The sequence below is a fragment of the Adiantum capillus-veneris genome, chromosome 3, assembly GCF_014529385.1.
Source record: "Adiantum capillus-veneris isolate H3 chromosome 3, ASM1452938v2, whole genome shotgun sequence".
Lineage (NCBI taxonomy): Eukaryota > Viridiplantae > Streptophyta > Polypodiopsida > Polypodiales > Pteridaceae > Adiantum > Adiantum capillus-veneris.
In genome coordinates, this window is record NC_140933.1 from 117,827,972 (window position 1) to 117,853,384 (window position 25,413).

The 25,413-nt window shown below is 43.6% G+C and overlaps 1 protein-coding gene across 1 annotated transcript in view; it reads right to left on the reverse strand.

Moving 5' to 3' along the window:
* Window positions 1–436: 436 nt before the first annotated feature.
* AGY1 (Albino or Glassy Yellow 1) overlaps window positions 437–25,413 on the reverse strand; it is a 52,954-nt gene continuing 27,977 nt past the window's right edge. Inside the window, exons 4-20 of the mRNA XM_086509076.1 lie at window positions 6,892–6,995; window positions 6,549–6,728; window positions 6,218–6,436; window positions 5,715–5,828; window positions 5,513–5,626; window positions 5,175–5,342; window positions 3,782–3,957; window positions 3,355–3,427; window positions 3,135–3,281; window positions 2,941–3,036; window positions 2,654–2,722; window positions 2,454–2,555; window positions 2,012–2,263; window positions 1,779–1,846; window positions 1,573–1,690; window positions 1,155–1,394; window positions 437–1,070 (exon numbers count right to left, since the gene is read on the reverse strand). Coding sequence (XP_086365202.1) covers window positions 945–1,070; window positions 1,155–1,394; window positions 1,573–1,690; window positions 1,779–1,846; window positions 2,012–2,263; window positions 2,454–2,555; window positions 2,654–2,722; window positions 2,941–3,036; window positions 3,135–3,281; window positions 3,355–3,427; window positions 3,782–3,957; window positions 5,175–5,342; window positions 5,513–5,626; window positions 5,715–5,828; window positions 6,218–6,436; window positions 6,549–6,728; window positions 6,892–6,995 — 2,366 coding nt within the window. The 3' untranslated portion in view covers window positions 437–944. The remainder of the gene's footprint in view (window positions 1,071–1,154; window positions 1,395–1,572; window positions 1,691–1,778; window positions 1,847–2,011; window positions 2,264–2,453; window positions 2,556–2,653; window positions 2,723–2,940; window positions 3,037–3,134; window positions 3,282–3,354; window positions 3,428–3,781; window positions 3,958–5,174; window positions 5,343–5,512; window positions 5,627–5,714; window positions 5,829–6,217; window positions 6,437–6,548; window positions 6,729–6,891; window positions 6,996–25,413) is intronic.

The window sequence follows — 25,413 nt, forward strand, 5'->3', positions numbered from 1 at the left end:
CTAAATGGCCCTCTTTATAGAGATAGGAAAACAAATGCCACAATGGCCTACATACGGAAGACAATGTTTAGCTAACGCCACTCTTAAAAAGACGGGAAGAAACAAGGTGAAGATTCACATTGGCATTCTAAAACAATAAAATGAAAAAGAAGTTAAATCATGTAAGCCTGTGAAATGAAGGGACCATTGATAGACAAAAATAAAAGAAGTTTTCAACTACACATAGAAAGGTAGGTACAACCAATCACTTATCAATGTATGTCCGCCTAACTCTTAAAATTGGGCCATCGGTAGCATGGCAAGTGGCACTTGATCATGTCGCCTACAGTGGCCCACATAAACAAAAGACAAGGCTTAGCTAATGTCTCACTTACAAGAAATAGGAAGGAAAAAAATTTGCCATCATTAGCTTGCCAGGTGGCACTAATCGACAAGCTTTATCCAACGATCCACACTTGTTCCCAAGAGTTCAATGCTTACATACTCTTAAGAAGCTAAAAAGCCTTCAAAGAAAACTTCTAAAATCTTTCAACATGGACAGGAGGCAGGTGTGTGCATCACATGTGCAGCTTGATTCTCCAGTGGCAGCAACTTACGTAATCACATCAATGTTGGATATATGAGTACATCTTACAAAAGGACATTAACAGCCCCTCCCCCTAAAGATTTGAGGGCATAATGAGTATACACAAGTCTCCTCCATCTTGGATATATGAAAACAACATAAGGAATACATCAAATACCTTACACTGGTGGCCAAATGGAGCCACCACTTCCCTCTTATGCAAGACATGTATCATTCTGGGCATTTCTTCTAGGCCAGCATTTACACTACTGCCCAAGCTCTCCATCATCACCAACATCACCTTGAAGAATCCAGCATCCACATTTACCGCTTCTAGAAGATACAAGAGTTGGAACAATCAAATCCTTGGAGCTTTCCTCTACGCTCGGCCAGCCCCAGAGACCATAGCATCCTTCTTTGGCTTCGCCCCTTGTCGGCTTCTCTTACCTGAGGCTTCAGTCTCATCATCCACTGCATCATCACTTTTAACTGCAACTGGCTTGAACTGCCACACAGATAAAATAGTTAAATACACTTGAGAACACAATCTACCCCATTTAGTTTCAGAAACAGTTCCAAGAATACAGACCTGATACACTGAATAAATGACATTCCGTCGAATCTGTGCCATCAACTCTAAAAAGAGATTGTACCCTTCCAGCTTGTATTCCACAAGGGGATCTCTTTGGGCATAACCACGGAGTCCCACAGCTTGCTGCAAGAATTTCAAGGCTTGTAAATGTTCTTTCCAAAGCCTGTCAGTTTGATTGAGAACAAAGAAACGCTCTGCCTCTGTCATTAGCCCCGCGGCTTCATTTTCAATTTCTTGCTGCAAAACAGAGGCCAAAATAAGTGGCACAGATTTTGTAGATTTTTTCAACTCTTGATTTGAAACTTACATGGTGGAGCTACACTAAACCAATGTTATTTAACATTAGGAATCCTGACTCCTTTTAGGAGGGAGGGGGGGGGGGGGGGGGGGGGGGGGGGGGGGGGGAGCAACATACCCGCTTCTGCAAGTATGCTTCTCTCCCACGCAAGCGCAAATACTCTCGTAGCGTTTCAAAATCAGAAGCCTTTTCAAATACTTCTTCAGCCGTCATATCATTCAGAAGGTAGCAATACCTATTCAAATTTCACATAGACTCTGTCACAAAGGACCATCAATAAGTTCCTAGAAGCTGTATCTCAAAGAGCAAAAAAATAAACTCACTGCTGTATCTTTGCAACCAATCCTTCAAAATTCCATTCCTCTTTAGGTGAGGACGGGTCAATGTTTGCCTAAGTTTAATAAAAAAGGAAAAACATGCTTAGTAGCTGCAACTGTCCTGACAGTGTTCACACCAAGCTCTTTCAAATAGAGATAAGAAATAACAACTGGTGCCCCCACAGATTTCCTAAACAAACAGGAAGCATAACTACTATTAAGGATTCACCATCTCCCACCTCAAGTATGTCATCCATTGTAAGTTCAGCATACTCAATCATCTGGGCCTGCAGATTAGCAGCTTCAAGTGCCCTTCTACGTTCCGCATATACACGTTCACGCTGACTGTTCAGTACTTCGTCATACTCATACAGCTGCTTACGAATCTCAAAAAAGTAATTTTCCACTTTTTTTTGAGCCTCATCCAAAGCTTTAGTCAACATTTTTGATTCTATTGGCAGATCCTCGACACGAAAAGCCCGCATTAAGCCCTGCATCGTTTCAGGATAACACATTTCAATGTCCCAAAAACAAGGAAACTTGAAGATCAACTTTTTAATCTAACTTAAAAGCTTCGATTAGTTTACACTTCTAATGATCTATGTGTTCTAAACCATATGTTCGACACTGGATTCTACATTCCAAACAGTCTCCATTAAAACACATGAAAAGTGAAAATACCTGAATCCGATCACCACCAAATATCCGAAAAATGTTGTCTTCTAGACTAAGGAAAAACCTGGAGCTCCCTGGATCTCCCTGCCTACCACTCCGTCCACGCAGCTGATCACATGGCACAGTATGAATTACTTCTCAAGTTCATTGAGACAAATGCTTTAATAGCCTGTTGCTCTGACAAGACAACATGCAAGAAGTCAAACCTGATTGTCTATTCGACGAGACTCGTGTCTCTCAGTACCAATGACATGTAGTCCCCCTGCAGAAACAACCTGCATTTCAAGTTCCCCATTAGATAACAGCGACCTTAACAGCTTTACCATCGCTTGAATAGCACTATGACATAAATCATGGCCGATGCTAAGAATTGGTACATTTGAACTATGTATGTCCAAATCCAGTCACATGTAGTCAGCTCATGTACAGGATTCATACCTGGTAATGGTAATAAAGAAATGTATGGTTGCGTCTTAGCTAGGTAGTAAATCACCTTTTCTCTTTCTTGATCTGTAAATCTCTTGTACTCCTTAACAAGCGACTGAAAGACTTCTCGTAGTTTGGATATGACAATGTCGTCAGTTGGGCCCTGAAAGAAAGTCGGCAATTCAACAGTCACAGGTAAAATCTTCCTTAAGCTTCACAGGTCACAACTCAAATGCTCAGAGTCGGTTTGAATTTAGAAACCTGCTCACATGCATATGACAGACGATCTTCTGCCTCAAGTTCCGTTAAAGACTTCCCCCCCCATGCCCCTACGGCTGTCTCAACAGCATCAGTAACCAATGAGGAGCACTCTTCAGATAGCTCACAAGGAAAAAGATTTGGATCAACCTAGGAGACAAGAAATGCAATGAGTATCTGTCAGCATAAGGATATGGTTGAGCATTGGAACACAAGAATGTACCTGCCACGTTTTCCTTGAAGGTATTTTGCGGCTTTTTTGGAAAGGAATTTCATCATCAGAAAGCTGGACAACTCTGTCAAATCAAATAAAATCCTTGAGACTGCTGTTGTAAGGTTGATAAATAAAACCTCGCTATACGATCTTTGCACATTCCAAAAACTTTCAGGATGTCTATACAGAACAACAATAATGAGAAAACAGATATAGTCAAGCTGCCAACTCATTCTTTTTCCGAACATGCCATAAGGACCTTGAGCCAAACATGCAACACACTATTCACTTAAACATAATCCAATAAATTCTAATGAAGCGGAAGACAAGTTCACAATTACAGTAACTCGTCTGCATCCTTTAGGAATCAACATGCAAACATATAATCATCCTCTAAACAATCAAAGGCTTGGACTACGATGGTGTGGTGCTTTACCTGGGCATAAGATATTCTCTAAGCTTCAGCTTCGCCATAAAATCTGGATTTCCACCCAATATAATGTCAGTTCCTCGACCAGCCATATTTGTGGCTATTGTTACAGAACCTATGCGACCACTTTGTGAAACTATCTCTGCTTCCCTTTCTGCGTTTTCGGGCTTTGCATTCAGAACCTGAAAAATACCAAACCTCATGGGCAACGATGTTCACCATGTAGCTATACACTCATGTAAGCTCCACACTAAAACATTAAGGCACCAAAACAAGTTTCACAAAATGTTTCTTGTAACAGCACCCATTTGAAACCCAAAATCCTTCTACAGAAAGACCTTCTAATATGAACGACCTGTCTCAAGTTTTAAGGTTCTTTTCATACCTTATGTGTGCTCTTAAAGTGTTATCACCCACACTAAGACACCATTCTTCTTTGCATGCTGGTCACCATAACATCAATACTGTTGCACTCCCTACTATTTGCATGGTCCATAAAGGTTAGAAATTGTTGCAGACTTTTACTCCATAAATAAAAGTTTGTAGCACCATAATAACAAAAACACTCTCTATCCTTTCCTTAATGATTAAGAAGAATACTTCGATTTGGAGATGGTTGGTGAGAGTCATTTGAGAGCAATACAAGAAGGAGAACGCTTAGCAAACTATATAGCAACATAGAGACAGATAAAGAGATGGTGAAAACAAGTAACATTGGTACTTTTCATTTGATATCCTAAAGACTAAGAGGCATAAATAGAGCAGAGACAAAGAGCAACTTATGGTCATGATAGCAAACTAAACACAAAAAAAGTCTGCAATTGAGAGCGCCGGAAGTGACTTCTTACTTGACCATAACAACCTCCTTGTGGTAAGTTAGAGCAAGTTGATCTCTCCCTCTCATAAACTGTTTGTGTCTACATGCAGAGCATAAGAGGGTGATGGATCAATATCCAACACCCTGCTCATCACACACGTGTCTGAAATGGACCTCATTCTCAACCAGCTTCTCCTCACATAAGCAGTCCTGATTTGTGAGCTCCAATCTCAAATCGTGTGTATTGGAGAGTCTCATCAAAGCCTTGCAGGCATAGTAGGAAGTCATGACCATATGCGCTTAAGCACAACATGACTAGTCCCTTTGGTGAAGGCACTTCAGGATAAACATTTGATGTGCCATTGTTCTATGTATTATGCTGAAGTCTGATCACAATTGAGCCAGACTTGTAAATCAAAGACGAGCTTGCACTTTGATGTCCAACATTTGACCAAAATTCAAGAGTTTCATCCTTTGCCAGTATCATGAATCAGATCATCAGTACTGGCCTGGTCAAGTACTTCAGAACAACTACAATGAGCCAGAATATGCTACAGGGCACATAAAGAGAGTGATTTTCACCTGATAACTGATTGCAACTTCATCCAATTGCTTTGCAAGTGCTTCGCTTTGTTCCACACTTGTTGTTCCAACTAGAACTGGTCGTCCAGTCTTGTGCATACGAGAAATCTCCACAACCACCGCACGCCATTTGCCTGCCACTACTCTAAATACAACATCTGACTCATCCTGCCATTACCATGAAAATTGTTAGCAGACCAAACATGCGCTTTAGTGAGCTGCACCTTGTCAAAAAACAGCCTCCATCTAAAGCACATATCCTACATTTCTAGCCATGGTCCAGAACATGATTGGGCTCTGACACAGCACAAAACCACCAAGAGATGAAGAATCCTTACCTTTCTTATCATAGGCTGATTTGTTGGGACAACAGTCACAGTCAGCTTGTAGATTTTCTCAAATTCTGCACTTTCAGTTGCAGCCGTTCCAGTCATTCCACATAGCTTTGGGTACTGAATCATACTTCCATTATCAGAAAATTTAAAAAAACTCTTTTTTTCGCGTTAACTACAATCCCTTTTACATAAAAGTTTATATTACCTGTAAAAAAAAGTTCTGGTAGCTTATTGAGGCTAGAGTCACAGTCTCATTTTCAATTGTTACATTCTCCTTTGCTTCAATAGCTTGGTGCAACCCATCACTCCATCGCCTTCCCTATGCTCAACAGTACCATATAGACAATGAAAGACTTGTAAAGACAAGGTGAACTGTCACTGCCATGCTTAAAGATGGGAATTTTTTTTCTTCTTTTAATTATCATTCTTCTCTACTTCAATAGCTTCGTGCAACCATCATTCTATGACGTTCCTTATACTTAACCATTTTATAAACAGATAATCATCGAAGATTAACCAGGCCAATTGTCAATGCAACAAAGAAGAGCTTTTTCTTTTTCCTTTTTGCAGTTTGGGGTTTTCTTATTCAAATACCCTCTATTTTTTTTTTAAACACAGATTTGGGGAAACTGGACTTTCAAGAAAACTAAACATACAGAAACAGAAAGATCGCTAAAAATTAAAACTGGAACAAGAGATGCATAATACCTGCATCACTCTGCCTGTAAACTCATCCACAATAACAATTTCTTTGTTTCGTACAATGTAATTCACGTCCTTTAGAAATAATTCCTTTGCCTTGATGGCATTTATGACATAAGACGCCCATTGCTCTCGTGGATCATAGAGATCCTTTACATTTAATATGTCCTCTGCATCTTCATAGCCTTGCTCTGTCAGTAAGACTGCTTTCTGCTTTTCGTCTACCTGTTACGATCTTGAAAAATTAGAAATAACCTGGCAACATCAAGCAAAGCAAAAGTTCTGAAAGAGTTTTGGATAGAATAAAAGCAACAAAGCAAAGGAAAATAGACCTCACAGTGTAGTGGATATCTCGTACAAAAGCTGCAGCGATTTTGGCAGCCTTGTAATACCGTTCACTTGGCTTTTCTGCAGGGCCAGAAATAATGAGTGGAGTTCGAGCCTCATCTACCAAGATGGAATCCACCTCATCAATGACACAATAGTTGAACCCTCTCAACACAAGGTCGCTCACATTCTGTACGTAACACAGGTCATTTATAAATTTTTGAGGTAAAACTGATCTCAGAAACATAGAGAGCTCCTCTACAAAAGAGAGTTACTCTAATAAATTCTCACATTAGGCAAGACCTTAGCTCTTCAGCATACAGTTGACACGTTACAGACGCAAAAACACTTACCGCCGCTAAATTGTCCCGCAGATAGTCAAATCCGAGCTCACTATTTGTCACGTAAGTCACATCACACAAATAGTTATCCCTCCTCTTTTCACTGGACATGCCCTCTGGAAAAACACAGCATTTTTCACATCATTCTGTTATATAGACATTCAAAAACAGACATAATGACAGTTTCCAAAATGACATGTTGAATCTTCAGTATTACATTTCCTTCGTTTGAAAAAAACCATCACTTAATTACAAATCTCAGTAGAAATGTGGAGTCCTCAAAAGTATAGTTCCATCCATTCACAATCAATAAATATTCCCTTTTGTGCTACTCATCCTTCCTTTGAGGAATAAACTGATCCAACCCCTTCCCCGACTTTCTTGCCTTACTTTTACCATTTGTAAACCAAAGCTTGGTCACATATTTCATTTGACAAAAGAGACAAGCAAATAACCATTGACCAGCTATCATGTTAACTAAGCTAGAAAATGGTGGTTTTTCAGGCTAAAACCTTAGTTATGGTGTGGGAAAGGATCCCCAGACAACCCATAAAGCACTCTTATTTGGGCCGGGAATTGACCTTCAAGGTGGCGAGCAGATCCAAGAAGCGTGTTCGTTTCGAGGATGACCCAGATTTTTCATCTTCAGTGAGTTTCAAAATGGTCATTCTCTAGTTCCAGTGAGGATGAAAAAAAGAGAAGCAGAGAACAAGAAGGAAATCAGATTTTTGAAAAAGTCTAGGAGGCACAAGAAACCATCTACCAATTCACAAGAGGAGAGCTCATCCTCTTCTGATGGTTCAAACAATGAGAAAAAGAATAAGAAGACCAAGGAATTCAAGGATGGGGGTCAAGCAGTCAAGTTTTGACACGTTCTCTCCACAGTTAGCCATGCAGGGAGATACAGCATGCTCGTATCGGGAGATGACATCATGGTTTCAGGCACATGGGTTCAGCATCGACAGGTTGCCACCCTTCCAATACTCACTGGATGCACCATCTCTCACTCTTACACAGTCGAAGATCACCAGGCTCATCCGCCAAGACTTGACTCAGCTAGACACCAGGAGGACTTGGATACAGCCAGCACAGGAGCTGGGCACGAAGATGGCTTTTTACAGAGAGCATCTTCTCCAGCTTACGGAGGATGATTTTGTGACGAGACTCAGATACATGGACACCCACCTGTCTCATGGGATACGATGTGCTATTGGCCAGATACGCACATCTTCTCACCAGCTGCGGATTGGGACTGGGAGATACAGCGGAGTACCAACAAAGACCAGGACATGCCCCTTGTGTGACATGGAGCTTGAGACAGTGCACACATGCCGCTACCCCGTCTACTACGAGATACGAGGCCGCTTCCATTGCTTGTTTAGAGAGGGTTTTGGACCACTCTCCAGAGTCATGGGATACGAGGATCAGAGATGCCTGGGTTTGTTCTTGCTGGAGCTGCACACACACAAAGATAGCCTAATGAGTGGAGAGGCTAGCCAGCCTCAGAGATAAATCAGAGATATCTTTAGAGCAGACACTGAACAGCCGGAGCTTGGAGGAGCTACTCCCATAGCAGAGCTCACATTCGTCTCACACCAGAGGCACTGATCGACCGAGCGATTGAGCTGGGGAGATCCAGGCGCCCACGACTGCGGAGGACTACACAGCATCAACGGAGGCTACATCAGAAGATTCGTATCACTCTGGCCAGGCATGCACGACGCCTGGTCAAACTGCTGACCATGGAGGAGATTGATGAGATCCGCCAGCGAGCGACCGATGCTGGATCTCTTGTGATCTAACTATTTAGCTATCCCAGCCAGCGGCTCACTTTGCTTAGTTCACATCGAGCAGCTTAGGATTCCATAGTATTTTTGTTTTGTTATGTTGTTATTTGTTATTTTGTTAGTCTGACTTTGTATCAGATCCACCACATTGTAACTTTCTGGTCTCATAGGTCACTTTGACCTTTTGAAGACGTTAATCTAACACAAGGTGGAAAGGTACGTAGTGTACGGCATGTTTTAGGTACATACCGAACGTACTTCCGTACTAAACCACCTTTCAGGTACGTAATATGTATGTACTATTTGTAAAAAACTCATGTTTTAGTGAAAAATCCATAGACTCATAAACAAATTTACATTACAAATTACAATGTTGAAAATGAACATATTGACAACTGGACATAAAACTCAAGAAAAAACTGCACGCGAAGAGAGAGAAGGGGACCAAAAAAAAAAACTTCTTCTTCACCTCTGTAACCCTCCCCCTTTTTTGCTGCGGCCTTTCAATCATGAGAAAGCAGAATGGCAAGGATGATCTGGTGGAGGATGCCATCCAAAAATACAAAGAAGAATTGAGCAAGTCCATCAGCAAGATCAACCGCCACCTCCTAGGTACAATCAACGTACTCGATGCGAGCGTGACAGCACAGGAAAGCACGATACATACACTCGAGGACGCATGCAGGCCCAAAATGAGGAAATCACACTACTCAAGAAAGAGCTTGCAGAGGTGCGATCGCAGAATGTCCTCGAAGAGGGAGAGCTTCAATCCTCAGTAATTGAAGAGCTTAACACGATTAAGGAACGAGTGCGGGCCATCAAAGAAGGTGGGGAGCAACAAAAAGAAATGACGACCTCGTGGGTAGATGTCATCACAAAGACCCAACAAAAAGCAGAAAAGGCCAAAAAATGGATCGAGATTGTCAAGAAAGGAAAAGGCAAGGAAATAACATCCACCCCGTCATCAACTTGACATTAGAAGAGGAGCAAAGGAGACGTGTGCGGGCCTTACACGTAAGGATATGTAGCCTCAGAGATCAAGATAATGTGGATGAAGAGGTGAAAGAACTCATGACTTTGGTGGAGGTCAACCAGCAGACGCATACGAGGGCTTGGAGAGTGGGCACTAAGAAAAGTGGGAGCCACGGAGAAACTTCGAAGGAAAGGGCACTCATTCTCCGCTTCCCCTCCATAGAAGCGAAGAAGGACTTCCTGAAGAAGAGATCGACTCTAAAGAAGACTGGCATCTTTCTTGGAGATGACCTCACCCTCTCGCAGATTGCTCATATGCAAGAAGTAATGCCGGAAATTAGAGCAGCAAGGGAAAAGGGGAAGATTGCTTTTTGCACGGATGGAAAGGTGGTGATACTAGAGCGACGCCCCGCATGACGGTGCGAGACCTATGGGACCACACTAAAGATGGTAACCTGGAATTGTAATGGATCACTCAGTCTTGATGTAGCGCCCTTTAAGGATAGCTCTACAGGAAGAGACATCATTTTCTACTCTGAGACGCATCAAGCCCCTGGGCAATCCATGCCACAGGTGAGCGGATATAGATGGGAGACAGCCTGCAGACAAGAGACCAGATTGGAGCATCGACGACGGGGCTCAGGGGGAGTGGCAGTTCTATTCAGCGAGGAGTTGCAGCCATTGATATATATAACGTGCAAGGATGAACACGCTAGGTACATGTGGGTGAGGCTCAGGGCAGAGATGGGCAGATACCTCTACATTGTTATCTATTACTTTCCTCCTAGTACGTCAGTATATGCATCACCTAGAGGACAATCCCCCTTTGATATTTTGGATAATGACATACGGCAGTTTTCCAAGGATAGTGACATTATCATACTAGGGGATTTCAATGCTAGGACTGCCCACCACCAGACAATATTTTATGATACTTCTAAGGAGATGCTTAGAGAGCTGGACGTTACAGAGAGGGTCAATCCAGACTATCACAAGATGAGGAATACACTGAGTATGGCAGATACTTGATAGATATGGGAACCGCACATAGACTGGCCATTTTGAATGGCCTAAAAAGATTTTCAACAGCTGGAGGTTTTACTTGCTTTCCACATCGTCATGGTGCCAGCACAGTGGATTATGTTATGACCCAGCCAGGTCTCATTCCATTCTTTCAGGATCTCATGGTGGGCACTAGGCCAATTGGAGTAGCAATTGATGATGCTATCTTGTCTTTCACCCTGACATTTCAATTCAGCACAGCTCCATTAGGAGAGGTCCCCACAACACACTCGGTATACCTTCATGAGGGAGACGGATTTTGTGTATATGGATGAGATATACAAGCAGCTATGCACCTAGGAGCCGAGACGGCCACTAGATGAACTCACTCAGATTTTGACAGAGACGCTCCATGATGCAGCATCAGAGGCATACCCCCACAGCCAGCCTACACGGAGACGATCTGGGAGCATGCCCCAGAACAGTTGGTATGATGAGTGTAGAGAGACGAGGATCAAATTACAGAGGGAAGAGCTCATGGGTATTACCACACATCACGGATTATCTTTCGCCGCCTAATGCGGCGAAAGAAAAGGGCTTTTCTATCTCAGCTAGAGCGGGATCTGTGTCAGCTATTTATAAGTCAAGACTCAGGCGAAGCATGGAGGCTATTCCACGAGCATTCACCACCACCTGCGGTCACCTCACTGAGACATGGGGGGAATATGCCACATCTCTCTACACAGCTCAGGGCAACCACCTCTGCCGGACCCACTAGAGACATGCCCAAAGGCTTCCCTAAGACTTGGAGTATGTCTACGATTGTGCCTATTTTCAAGTCAGGAAATCCCATGATTCCCGGGATTATCGCACCATCATGGTTGGTCACACATTAGCTAGGCTGTATGCATCCGTTCTTGAGCAGGAGCTGAGTAGATGGGCAGAGCGAGAGGGCATAAGAGCACCAGGGCAAGCGGGTTTTAGGAGAGGTTTCTCCACTCTTGACCAGATTCTAACACTCAGAGCTATTATTGAGGAGGGTAGACACCATGGCAAGAGGATCTACTGTAGCTTTGTGGATTTCCGCAAAGCTTTTGACATAGTGCCGCGAGCCAGACTTATACGCAGACAACAGGAAATGGGTGTGCCTACAGAGCTGATATGGGGCATTCTGGCTCTATACAGGACAGTGATGGGGCGAGTACGCACCACTGAGGGAATGTCTGACATGGTCCACTCCTATATTGGAGTAAAGCAGGGATGCACCCTATCCCCGACTCTTTTTGGGATGTATGTGGATGAGTTTTCGGACTATGTAGAGCGTCAGGGAGACAGGGGGGCTCAGCTAGCAGGGAAATGGATTCCGTTGTTACTATATACTGATGATATTGTGCTGATTTCTGGCTCTCCAGAGGGGATGCAGCGTCATTTGGATGCTCTGCATACATTTTCTCGTGATAGTGCATTGTCTGTCAACCAGGGGAAAACCAAGGTTATAATGTTCAACACCACATCACAGTGGGTTAGAAGGTCAGCACCCACATTTACGTACGGCCAGGAGACTATGGAGTACACAGATGCATATACTTATCTTGGGGTAGTCTTCGGTGGACCGGTGTTTTCACTAAGGAGAGCATCAGAGACTAGACTCACGAGAGCATATGCAGCTTTGGGAGGACTGGAGAGGATGTGTGTGCACGTTCAGTTTCAGGAACCGCGAACAAAGCTCTGGCTCTTTGACACGCTGGTGACTCCAGCTATGCTGTATGGAGTTCAGGTATGGGGACCCTCAATAGACTACCATGGGTGAAACCGGCCTGTTCAATCCAAAAAGGGCGGTAGACTTTACTTTAAACCTTGATTTAGCTTTCACCCATTATTGGTCGTCTATTATACATGCGCTAAAGTGACACAAGAGAGGGAAATGGGATACAGATGCTAGAATGCACCTGTATGAGAAGACCGACACCAGATTGGCCCCTAACTTAGGCGCCCCTTTCAGTATTTCTTTATTGTTTAAAAGAGGGAATAAACGCTGTGGTTCTTTCCAAGCTGCCCCGCACAACCTTGGCTGAATCTTGACTGTTCTTGCCTGATTTCGACAGTATAACTGTACTAGAACCCTTCACAGTCAGTATTCCCACGCATTGACTGACTTTCCTGACGCATACGGGCACTTTGCAACACCTGGCGAGAATCTGCAGCACGCTGAATTCTCTGTTTTCAGCCCTGAAAATGCGCCAGATCGCCTGTACAGCGGTCCCCTTGCGTCCCCGAACCTCCTGGGGCTATTAGGGTCCGTTTAGGGCCAAAACCCTAAACCTGCAAAAATACACAGCAGGCTGTAATTCACTGTGTTGGGCTCCATTTCGCGTGCCGGTCGCATCCGTAGCAAGTCCTCGAGCTCCCGCACCTGTAGGGCTACTTGCCCTTTGAATCGGACGAGATTTCTGGCGTGAAACCTCTCCGAATTCACCTGTACCTGCGGGGGGATTAGCCGCTAGCTAATCCAGTACCTGTGCAAGAGGCTCTTGCCTCGGCAATCGCACATGAACCCACACAACTGTACATTGGTCAAATGAAGAGCCCACTAGAGGGGCATAACATACTGCCAAAGGGGAGAGAGAGGGCAGTGCGTAGCGTGCAGGGCATCACTCCTGGCACTGCACTGTGCATAAGAGGGAAAGCAAGCACTCCATAGCTCTTAACCTGTGACAAAACTGCAAATGAGGCTCTCCCCCTCCTAAATTCAGCGCCACTTCTTGTTGCATGAGGCAAGTGCACCAGAATGTGCCACTTGGCACATTTACAAGCATTTTCCCGTTTCGGGGTTGCGGCCTAAAAATCTCCCAACCGGTTGCCCAGTTGACTTCACGGCAGAGTAAGAAAATGTTCCCCTTGTCATTCCGGAGGTAATGACGCCAACACATTTTCAGGTCCCAAAATAGCAGTTCCCTAAATTTTAGGAGATGCTGCCATTGTATCTTTCTAGGTCATCCGACCCTCTTTGTACACTGCGGCCACATCCAGAACTGAAATGTAGCCTCTGTAGCAAAGGATTCCACTTTGGCTAGTCAATGACCCCACTTGGCTAACCATAGTCCTTGTCCAACCGTAGTGCTCTCTTGCCCTCAGGCCTGGACTCCCTCTGGACAGTTCCACACTAGCTATGCAATGCAGGGCAGTTAGATTTCCCGAGGGGTGTTTCCAAAAAGTGAAAGTAAATAGATAATAAGAAAGAAATCAACAAAAAGGATAGATAGTAGTCACACGCTGGTGACATACCCCCCTCTTGAAATCTCAAACGTCCTCGTTTGCATCTCATCTATGTCGTACATGCTCACAGTCAACACTGATGTATTCAACACCTGTCGACACATGTACGACACATACATGCTCATTGTCAACCCTCGTGTATTTAACACCTTGTCGACACATGTATTGCCTGCGTGTGAACCCTGTCCCAATGACATAGTGGTAGCTTCGCACTCTGCCATTGCTTTGAGTCACTAACTTTCAATGACAAAATGGTAGCTGCACATTTTGCCACTGTCTTATGGTACACGTTGGATCTCGTAACACTTTCGAGCATACCCAAACCGACAGTTTAAGAATGCAATTACACATGTACTCTTTAATAGAAGCAATCACTGTATCCTTGACAAACTGACAAGAAATACTCACTTCTAAAGCACTAACCAAACTTTTGGACATTCCATAAGAGCAATTGCCAAACTGACAATCTGTACAGCTCTAACATTCATGTAACAGGTATTTCATTTGAGCTCACTTTAAATACCTTATACATCATTTGTTTCAGAAGCCATTGTCACACTGACAATCCATGTAGCTTTGAAACTCGAGGGGTCAAGGTAGGTTGCAAATCGAAGGCTTCCAGGTAAAGTGATAACACAGTTGGTGACTCTGCAAGTTCACCTTCTTCCATCCACTTAGCATCCATTGGTGGATAGTTTCTGAACTTTACCAAGTAACGCCTAGCAACCTTGCCTTTCACTTTCCTTTCTTTGTGTGCCAAAATCTGTTCCGAGACCAAGATCTCGTCAAGTTCCTCGACTTCCGGCTGATCTTCAGCCGGCATATCTTATGGCACATCACCCACATAGGGTCTGAGAAGACTCACATGAAACGCATTGTGAATCTTCTAACTGTCAGGCAATTTCAGCCTATATGCAACATCACTGATTATGTCGCACACTTGAAGGCCCATAGTAACGCATGCTGAGCTTTGGAAACAGTCTTTCCTTGCCCTTCATCTTCTTTAACCTTGCCTTTTCAAAGCGCAAAAGCACCCAATCACCAAGTGAATATACCACTTCACGACGGTGACGATCAGCTGCTTTCTTTTGTTTTGCCTGAGTCCTTTTTAAGGCCACTTTGACCTTCTTGTACATTTCATCCATGTCCTGAACATACTTATCTGCTTCAAATATCTTGTCCTTTGTATGCAGTATGGGAGGAACTTTCTTGCCACCTTCAACTATCTCAAAAGGTGCCTTGCCAGTTGATGAATGCACTGTATTATTGTATGCATACTCCACCAATGGCAAATACTACTCCCACTTTCCTTTATGCTCTGACACATAGCACTTCAGCAGATCTAGGACAGTAGAATTTGCCTCTTCTGACTGCCCATCTGTTTGAGGATGAAATGACGAAGAGAATTTGAGCGTGGTGCCCATATTCTCAAACAAGCCTCTCCAGAACAAACTTGTCATGCGTGGATCACGGTCGCTAACAATCGATTGTGGCATGCCATGATACTTGAAAATATTGCTCATAAACAAGCGTGCCATCTGATCTGGCTTTATCTTCTTCCTGACAAGAATAAAATGAGCCTGCTTGCTGAATCTGCAAATAATAGTCCAAATACCATCGTTTCCTGTCTGCGTTCTCAGAAGATCAAAGATAAAATCCATAGCAATACTTTCCCATGGTTTGTCTGGAATAGGTAGTGGTTGCAATAACCCTGGTGCCTTTTGCCTGTCAAACTTGACCTTCTAGCAAATTAGGCATTCTCGCACAAAGGCATCCACATCCCTTCTCAATGTAGGCCAATAGAAGAATGTCTCAACCGCTTTAACTGTAGCATCGATACCACGATGCCCTGCATACGGTGGGACATGACTCTCTTCCATAACTTTGCGTCGCAATGGCTTTGTGACACACAATCTGCCATGCATTATCATGAACCCATCTTTGAAAAGAAAGTGTTCATGACGTTGTCCATCCATTAGTTGCTCGAAGACCCTTGCAAAATCTTCATCATTTGCATATTGTTCCCTCATATCATCAAGTGCATGATGATAAGGAATTGACACAGCTGAAATTTGTGGCTTCCTTCACAAAGCATCAACCACAACGTTCTTCTTGCCTTCCACATGCACAATCTGAAAATGAAACATGGACAAGATATTTGCCCATCGCGTATGCTTCTCAGATAACTTTGTCTGTGTCAAGAAGTATCGCAAGGTCTGATGGTCCGTTTGGACAACGAAATCTGCACCTAGAAGGTAGTGTTTCCAACTTAAGAGCGCATGAATCACAGCCAGTAACTCTTTCTCATAGACCTGCATGGTCATCTTTGGCCCTTGCAAAATTCTGCTCTCATAGGCTACTACCCTGCCATCTTGCATTAGCACTGTACCAATGCTACTACCACAGGCGTCACACTGGACCACAAATGACGTCCTAAGATCTGGCAACACAATGACTCGATCTGAAGTCATCTTTTCCTTTAAGAGCTTAAAAGCTGAAATCTCTTTCTGTGTCCATCTAAAGGTGACTGCCTTCTTTTGAAGAGCATGTAAAGGTGAAGCAATCTCAGTGAAATTTCGGATAAACCTTCTGTAATAGGAGCATAGTCCCAAAAAGCTTCGGACATCATGCACCGTCTTCAAATCTGGCCATGACTTGATCGCTTCAACTTTTGCAGGATCCATTCTGACACCATCCTTTGAGACAATGTGTCCCAGAAAGTGGATCTCTTCCAGAAAAAATTCACTTTTCTTTGCATTGATGAGCAACCTATGACTGCGTAGCTCTTCGAACACAATGGCCAAGTGATGCCTATGCTCCTCTTCATTCTTTGAGTAGACTATCATGTCATCAAAGAATGTACCAACAAACTGCTTGTGTGGACGGAAAATTCTGTCCATCATCCTATTGAACGTAGCAGGAGCATTTGTGAGACATAAGGGCATCACTAAAAATTCGTAAAGGCCAAGCGTCGTTCTAAAAGCAGTCCTGTGCACATCCTCTGATCTAATGCGGATCTGATGGTACCCACTCTTTAGATCTATCCTGCTAAACATAGCTGCTCCTCCAGCCTTCTACAACCTTTCGTTGGTGAACCTCCTGCAGAAACCACTTACAGAAGATCCCCCTGAGATAGATGAAACTGAAGAAATACGTCTTCCACGACAGATCGTACACCATCAGGAGCTCCAACTAAAGTCTAAAAGAACTCATCGTAAGCACTTAGTAAAGTTTAAGAATTACTCCCCTCTAGATGATCAGTAAATGACGGAATCAGAATCGCAAGATTTCCCAGACATCCTACACCAATATCATGAAGCCCTACAATTAGGACAACTGTTTAGAAGCCAAAGGAATGTAATATTCTTAGCTACGGCTACACATAAATGAAAATGATTTTTGTGCACATAGAATGAATTTATGAATTTATTGGTACCCATTATGAACAAGTAAATTTTCCGGTGCAATGTACCATCTGTAAATTTATCTATATCCGGATAGTATGATAAGTAAAACAATAGTCGAACGCAGTGCAGAATAGTTCAAAACAACCACATGAATAAGATAATGTCCCCATTATGCTCAGAAAAGCTATAATTTATAATTTTACGGTGGCAGCCCAAGAAAATTACCGGCCGGACACAGTGGAAATACAACCCGACGGGAGCCGACAGACTAGGTCGGGAGAGACATGAAATCAACCCAGATGTTAATACTCTACAATGGTCAAAAACCCGAGTTTTCACACTCATTTTTAGTCTAAGGTTTGCAACCTTTTAAAAATGAGTGGTCGGGTCAGTATGAACGCAGTCAAATGACTTAACACTAGGTTTGTGTTTGAGCCATTTAAGTGGCTTGAGCCACAATAGTGGCTTGACATCTCATTCTGTAAAATTGGCCCTAAGAATTTCCATTATGCAAAACACCATGAAGATAGGATACCAATGAATTCCAATCATATAGAGGAACATTGTAGGATATCATTTATCCTTAAAAAATGTAAAATAAAAAATAATGATTTTCTAAAAATAGTAATGATTTTCTAAAAAAAAGTAAAAAGCCACAAAACTTGCTTTTAAATTTGACAACTTGCTTTTAACATACTTTCTTTTTGAAGTCGAAAAAAAATTGGCAGCCTCTTTCTTAAAAGTAGTATATGCATAAATTTTCATTATATAAATGTCCCAAGTATTTTTCAAAAAAGTTTCAATGTGCTTTTAAGGTTTTTAAGGGGTCTACATGGGACATCAAAACTTTTGAGCAAATTTTGTTCGATTGTACTTTGAAGATGGCCCTTGAAAAATACTGATTTTATATGGGATTATTTATTTCTTTTTTTTTTTAATTACCTACATGTCTTGAGCACAAATCCCTGGAAGGTTTTGGTAAGGTTTTCTATGGTTTATGAAAACAAGCATTTACACGAAAGTTACTTATAGCCACTTTAAAGACTATGTTCACATAGCCCTAGTGTTAACATTAAAATAAGACTACAAACTACAACAAACTAGCGTAAGATTTAGAAAACTCCAACGCTAACCTCTTGCGAGCACTTCTCTCTCTCTCTCTCTCTCTCTCTCTCTCTCTCTCTCTCTCTCTCTCTCTCTCTCTCTCTCTAGTGCCATCTGGCAAGCAAAACTAAAGCACGAGGCATATATACAGGTAGCGCTATAGGTTCACGGAGGCTCTGCACAGATTTATACATACACAGAGAACTCTCTCTCAGTACTCACTTCAGCCCTCTCTCTCTTCGCGCTCAGTACAACTCTCTCTCTCTCGTAAGCCATCCCTTGCTCAGAGCCCCTCCGAGAGCAATGCAGAGCCTACACAACTTGCGGCGAAGGTGCAGGGCAGTCCATAGAGCTTGTGTGCGTCTGTTCCCCATTGTGTGCATCCCTGCGGGGAACAGACACACTCAGACAAGAACAGGATTGGCTGTGCCCACACAAAATCTCAGCTTTCCGACAAATTCTAGAAGCAATTTTCACTCGTGTGAGTACCTCCTACGCGAGCAGATAATAGAGGTAGCTTCTTCCGTGCAAAAAATACATAGTCGTTCCGGCTACAGGTATCATGAATTTCAGCCAGTAGGCTCATGAAACCATGCATCTTTATGCATCAGAAAAGTATTTGGGATGACACAAGGACGTGGCAATTGCTAACCTTAGTTGTTGGTTTCTTTCCGATGATTTTCATTTAATTTTGAGACCCTCTTTTTTAAGTTCCAAATGGCCGGACATTGTATGGCCAATGTAAAACAGTAATTTCACCTGCAGACGGGAAGTTGGTCGGCACAGGAATTCCAGTAGTAATAGGGTGTCTAGGCTAAGTTCAAAGTCATCTAGGTCCCCTCGCCGCACTTAATAAGTTGGTGGATACTAGGTAATTAACTCCATAGAGGCACAGTGACAAGGTGGGGTCACCCACAGAAAATCACCCGAGAACTGGGCTACATTGCATTTTTGGACGTGGTCCCAGTGGTGAAAGATGGTCAGATGACCAGTGAGATTCCAATGGAAGCGTCTCCTAAAAATAAGCGAGCTGCTATTTTGGGCCACAAAATCTGTTCGCGTCATTAGCTTCAGAATGACAAGGAGAACATTTTATTGCTCTGCTGCAAAGTCAACTGAGAAACCGGTTGAGATATTTTTAGACCAGAAGGTACAAAACAGGAAAACCATGCATGAGTGCCACTTGGCACATTTTCGGGCATTTTCCACTTTGAGAGAGAAGCGTTGAAATAAACATGGGGGCTGCATTTTTCAGCCGTATGGTGGATTGTTGCAAGTACCAAAGCTATTGTGTGCAAGCTTTCCCCTCATGTACAGTGTAGTGCAAGAAGTGATGTCCTGCACACTCTACACTGCTCTCTCTCTCTCGCCTACGTGCAGTAACATGATGCCCCACAAGAGGGCTCTTCATTTGACCTATGTACACTTGTGTGGTCTTATGCTTTTTATAAAGACTCTCTAAGAGAGAAAGAGAGAACTGATGCTTTTTATTTTAAAAGCTTTTGGGGCTCTGCTTTTGGGCATCCCTTGTAACCTTTAAATTAGTGGTGAGGGCCTCACTTCTTAGAGCATCTGGACGCAGAGTCTGAGAGTGAAACCCTAACCGCTCTCTTGTACTTTGATGATTGATTAATACAAAAAGAAATACCGAAAGGGGCGCCAGTCTTTGGGGCCAATATCTCTAGGCACGGAACTCCGCCAGTGCAAATCTATTGTGATCTGTGAATTGTTTTGAAGTGGTTATTTGGTGCTGTCGCAGTTGATTCTTGACTTGGAGTGTCCAAGTCTGTTACAGTGGTATCAGAGCACGGCCGATTTCTCTTCTACGGGAAATCCGATCCCCGATTTTTTTTTTCCGCGGCACCTATGGCTTCAGGCAATGATCAGTCGACTCCCTCTGCATCTAGAGATGCAGGCTGGGATCACAACGAAGATTCAGGCAGAGAGTATGGCCCGCCTCGGCCTACTCAGGCGGAGCAAAAAGAGATGGAGCGTCGTCAGTTGATCGGCGATGCAACAAAGATGATGCTCAATTTTGCCAAGGACTCAAAGATGGCAAAATATATGAACCAGACCTCTTTGGAAGAGGTACAGATGGAGTGGGAAAGAACCACAACACCACTCCCGAAACCCGCTCTCAAGAAACCTTCTGCCTCCAAAAATATACGGAGAAGGAACAGGAGAACGTGGTTGATGCATGGATTGCTCAGCTTTTCGACGTGCAAAAGAAAGGCAAAAAGCACGGCAAAAAAAGCAGAAGAAAGGTACTGACTTCCCGGGATATTTGGGTCGTCGGTCGACATTTGACAAGGCAAAGAAACTGAAGAAGCGCGTCAAGTTTGAAGGCCTACCCAGTTCTTCTTCTTCTTCTTCTTCTGACAGTTCTTCTAGCTCTTCAGACTCGAGCAAAGAAGACAGGAAAAGCAAAAAGCGAAGCCAGAAACAACGCTTCGGAAAGGGCAAGAAAAAGGCAAGGAAGTCTAAGTCTCGCCCAGTGAGTGACACTTCTGCAGAGGACTCGTCTACGGACACTTCAGACTCTGACAACGGAAACTTTTATGCGAACAAGAAGAATTTTTCTAAAGCCAACCAGTATGACTTTCTCGAAGATAAAAGATAGAAAGTCCGAGAGTTTAAGGAAGGTGGCCACTCGATCAAGTTTGATACTTTTCAAGATACTCAGATGCTTCGAAGGCTTTGTCTTTTATACAGCAGTTTGACATCGCTTTCGCAGGAGGACGCTATTCAGAGCACTCCAAGATTCGGAGAGCTGCCTCTTATTTTAAGGGGAATGCTCGCACTTGGTGGTCCACGCTTCTATTAAACAAGACTGCGCCAGTTACATGGCTGAAATTCAAGAGGCTTTTTATTTCTTCTTGGTTGACTCAAGAGTTTGAGCGAGATATACGAGTTGCTTGGAACCATCTCCGGATGACCAAGAGCGATACAGTGAATTCTTACTGTGAAAGATTCTGGAACTCTTTTCTACCCGCCTCTTCATTCAAGAAGATCTCATTCAGAGAACAGATTGGGCGGTTTACCTTGGGTCTACCTACAGAGATCCGAGATCACTGCTTGGAACAGAAGTCACCTTCTATTCAGGAGTTGATGAGTCATGCGAAGTGGGGCTTTGCCATTCACTCTGGCAGTTTGACCTACCCCACAGATGAGGCCATGACACAACGAGCCGAACAGACTTCTGGGAATGAAAGTAGAAAGAAAAAGAGCAACCCAGAGAAAAATGATGCACGACCCAAGTAAGGAGCTCGCTTCATCAGAGAGGGGAAGTGCTTTGGATGCGGGGAACATGGACATATCTCCACGAAGTTTCCTAAAAAGGCACAGAAAGAACAGAATGATAAAGACAAAGACAGGTCTGAGAGTTCAAGAGCAGCTGAGGAATGTGGCAGAAAAGGCAGATAGAAAAGCAGAACTGGTACCACATGGCGCTGGACTTGCACCGAATCAAAGGAATGAAAGTACAAACTTTGCCGCTTTTTGGGGCAAAGTGAAGGATCAAGAAGCTCTTTTGAAGGAGCCAAGGCCAACTTCTTTTCACTTGGAATTGGCGGCTCGATTTGGAATTATGCCCAACAGACTGACGCCACAGGCGGAGGTAGTTCAACTAGCACCCAGATGGGATGTTGCCATTACACCGAGCATTGGCAAACTTCGTTTGCAATGACAGGGGTGTTTAGGGCACGCGAGTGACGTTCTACTCAGGATCCCTTGGTACCACAAGAACTACGCCGTGGTTGACTACCGGGCCAAGAAAGCGACTTTGATAAATGAAGGGCTTAGAGATTGTACCTGATGAACTTCAGTTTCTTACTCATTCTTTTGGAAGAGAACTGAACGATGGATAAAGGTTGAATATGTTTTGACCCGATCAAGAGAACGCCAAGATTTTTCTCCACACTCATGCCGATTGCTTTTCAGAGGGCTTGAAGATCAAACCATTGATCTGATACCTAGAAGCACACCACCGAATCGGCTACCTTATCGTGTGAGCCGAGTACAGAATGAAAAGATTATGAACCTAGTGAAAGACCTCTTGGAAAAGGGTCTTGTCCAGCCTAGTACTTCACCGTATTGCTCTCCAGTGTTGTTAGTTTTACAGAAAGACGGATCTTGGAGAATGTGCATCGATTATAGCGCTCTCAACAAAATCACCATCAAGAACAGATTTTCGATTCCTAGGATCGATGATATACTTGACAGGTTACAGGGATCCTCCTGCTTTAGCAAGATTGACTTGAAGAGTGGATATCATCAGATCAGGATAGCGCCAAGAGATGTCTACAAGACAGCTTTTCGGATGACTTTTGGGTTATTTCAGTTTTTGGTGATGCCTTTTGGCTTAACCAATGCTCTTGCGACATTTAACAGGATGATGGACAGGATTTTTCGAGAGTACTGGCTATTTGTTGGCTTTTTCTTTGACGACATCATTGTTTTCTCCAAGAATGAGGCAGAACACAGAGATCATCTGCTTCAAGTCTTTCAGGCATTACGAGATCACACGTTAGTGATTAATGCAAAGAAAAGTGAATTTTTCCTACCAGAGATACACTTTTTGGGACACATTGTGTCAGCAGCAGGAGTGCAAATGGACCCGGCCAAGATAGAGACTATCCGTGATTGGCCCGATTTGAGGAATGTCCATGAAGTTAGAAGCTTCTTGGGACTGTGTTCGTACTACAGGCGGTTCATACGAAAGTTTGCAGAGGTTGCTTCCCCTTTGTGTAACAAACTGCTGACGTGTCAAAGCCTAAAGAATGGAGCCAACTTACAGATGCCGGCCGAGGGGCCTAAACCCTAAGAAGCAGTAGAAGAAGTGTCACAGAGTGAGGACATGGTAACCCTAATTGCTGAAACCCTAATTCTGGAAACCCTAACCCTAAAACCTGCAAACCCTAATTTTTGCCAGAAACCCTAACTGCTGAACCCTAATTCTGGAAACCCTTACCCTAAAACCTGCAAACCCTAATTCTGGAAACCCTAACCCTAAAACCTGCAAACCCTAATTCTAGAAACCCTAAGAAGAACAAGCAACAAAAGAAGTCCTACCAACTTATGGGGATCCCGTCCGATGGGGCCCCAAGTGACATAAAGGCATTAAAAATAAAGCAGAACACACTCAAAAGACTTTGCACATCAAAATATGATGATGTGGCACATGTACGGACGTCCCGGAATTCGCGGTGGATTTTTAGGGAAATCCCGAAATTTTAGGAAAGTGATTTTTTGGAGTCAGCTTTTCATATTTGATGCTTTTAGGCTTTGGGCCTTTAAATATGAGCCTTGGGGGCCCTCTCTCGCACTCTTTAGCGCGCAGATTGCAGAGGAGGTGCTCCCCTGCTGTTGTACTTTGCGAATCAGCAGTAATATAAAGAAATACCGAAAGGGGCGCCAAGGTTTGGGGCCAATACTCTCTGGGGTGGAATTTCGCCACTCCGTGTCGCGTGTCGTCTCTCTCTCTCTCTCTCTCTCTCTCTCTCTCTCTCTCTCTCTCTCTCTCTCTCTCTCTCTCTCTCTCTCTCTCTCTCTCTCTCAGTTCAGTTGTTATTTGAAGTGCTTAAAGTTGTTCAGTCTGTTCTTTTCTATTGGCACGTGGTACCCGCATTTTGTGACAGTGGTATCAGAGCATCAGGCGTGTGCTTTTCTGAAAGCATACCGGTCCTACAAAAGAGCAGACAGAGCTATTGGAATTGAATTATATTTGAGGTATCAGCCACTCCCACCCTTACTTCATCGCACATCGGGCGCGCTCCCGTCTTCACCGCTCATGTCTTACATGGCATAAGCCATGCAAGAGAAGGATCCAGATTTGTTTCAAGTCACTGTTTTTCTCTGAAGCAGTGCCATGCAGATGTTGATGTCTATAGCTACCAAGCAGCATACTCCAAGTACTTGGCAAGCTTTCAAGAAAATTTTTGCCCTAAGTTATATGGTTTCTGACATCTTCCTTCGGAGTGCAACTTCTGGCAGAGTGGGGTATCCTGAAATGCTTGCCATGGAAGCCCTAGCAGATTATAAATTGAAATTTCTCGACATCTCTCAGTAGATGTCTCTTCACAAGCAGATGACCTTGGAGGTTCAGTGTGATTGCTATCTCTTGGGACTACCATCGCCGCCAAAGAAACACTGTCTGTCCAAGAGCTGATGGACCATGTTGTGCTCGGCTACGACCTCATGGAAGGAACCTAACCCTAATTTTTGGTGCAGGTTTCAAGATGGAAAGTCAGTCGACTTTTCGAGCTCGATTGATGTCGAGATTGCTTTCTAAGTTTAAGTTCTGTTTGATCTTGTTTGGTGATCCTGTTTGGAGTTTGTTTGAAATGGATGCTATCTGCATTAAACCTGTCTTGGTACCGATTTGAAATGTTTGACTTAGGTTTCAATGCCGGTTTCATTGATTGGTGATTTTTACTCCCGAGTGGAGGAGTGAGAAATACTGTCTTGATATTGTTTGAACCTCGGAACGACGCAGGCCGATGCCTGGGGAGCGTTTCGTTGTATGCTTGAACCTCCGAGCGACGCAGACTGCGGTCCGGGGAGCGTTTGGTTGTACAGTCCTATGAGCTCATGGCCCGGACCTTCTTAGGTTATTTGCGGGGGGAGTGACGAGGTAGTCGTTGAGTAGCTTCATACCGCAGACCGTTTGTCTCGGAGGAGTGCTCAGCGGCGCTGTTTGTTGTGTCTTGTAACATGCATATGTGAGCATTTGTGTTGCATTGTGATGTGTCAATTATTGAATATTCCTAATTGGATGAGATTGCCTGGGTATGTAATTTTAGTGCATCAAGACACCCGTGGAAGATCAGTACGGTCTGGGTGTGATGGCTAATTTTACTACGCCGGAATATCAAGAGTTCCAATCTGGACGAAAGGAGAAGCTAACTCCTTGATCAAAACAGCCGAAGGAGAAGCTAACTCCTTGATCAAAAGAGCGGAAAGGAGAAGCTAACTCCTTGATCAAAACA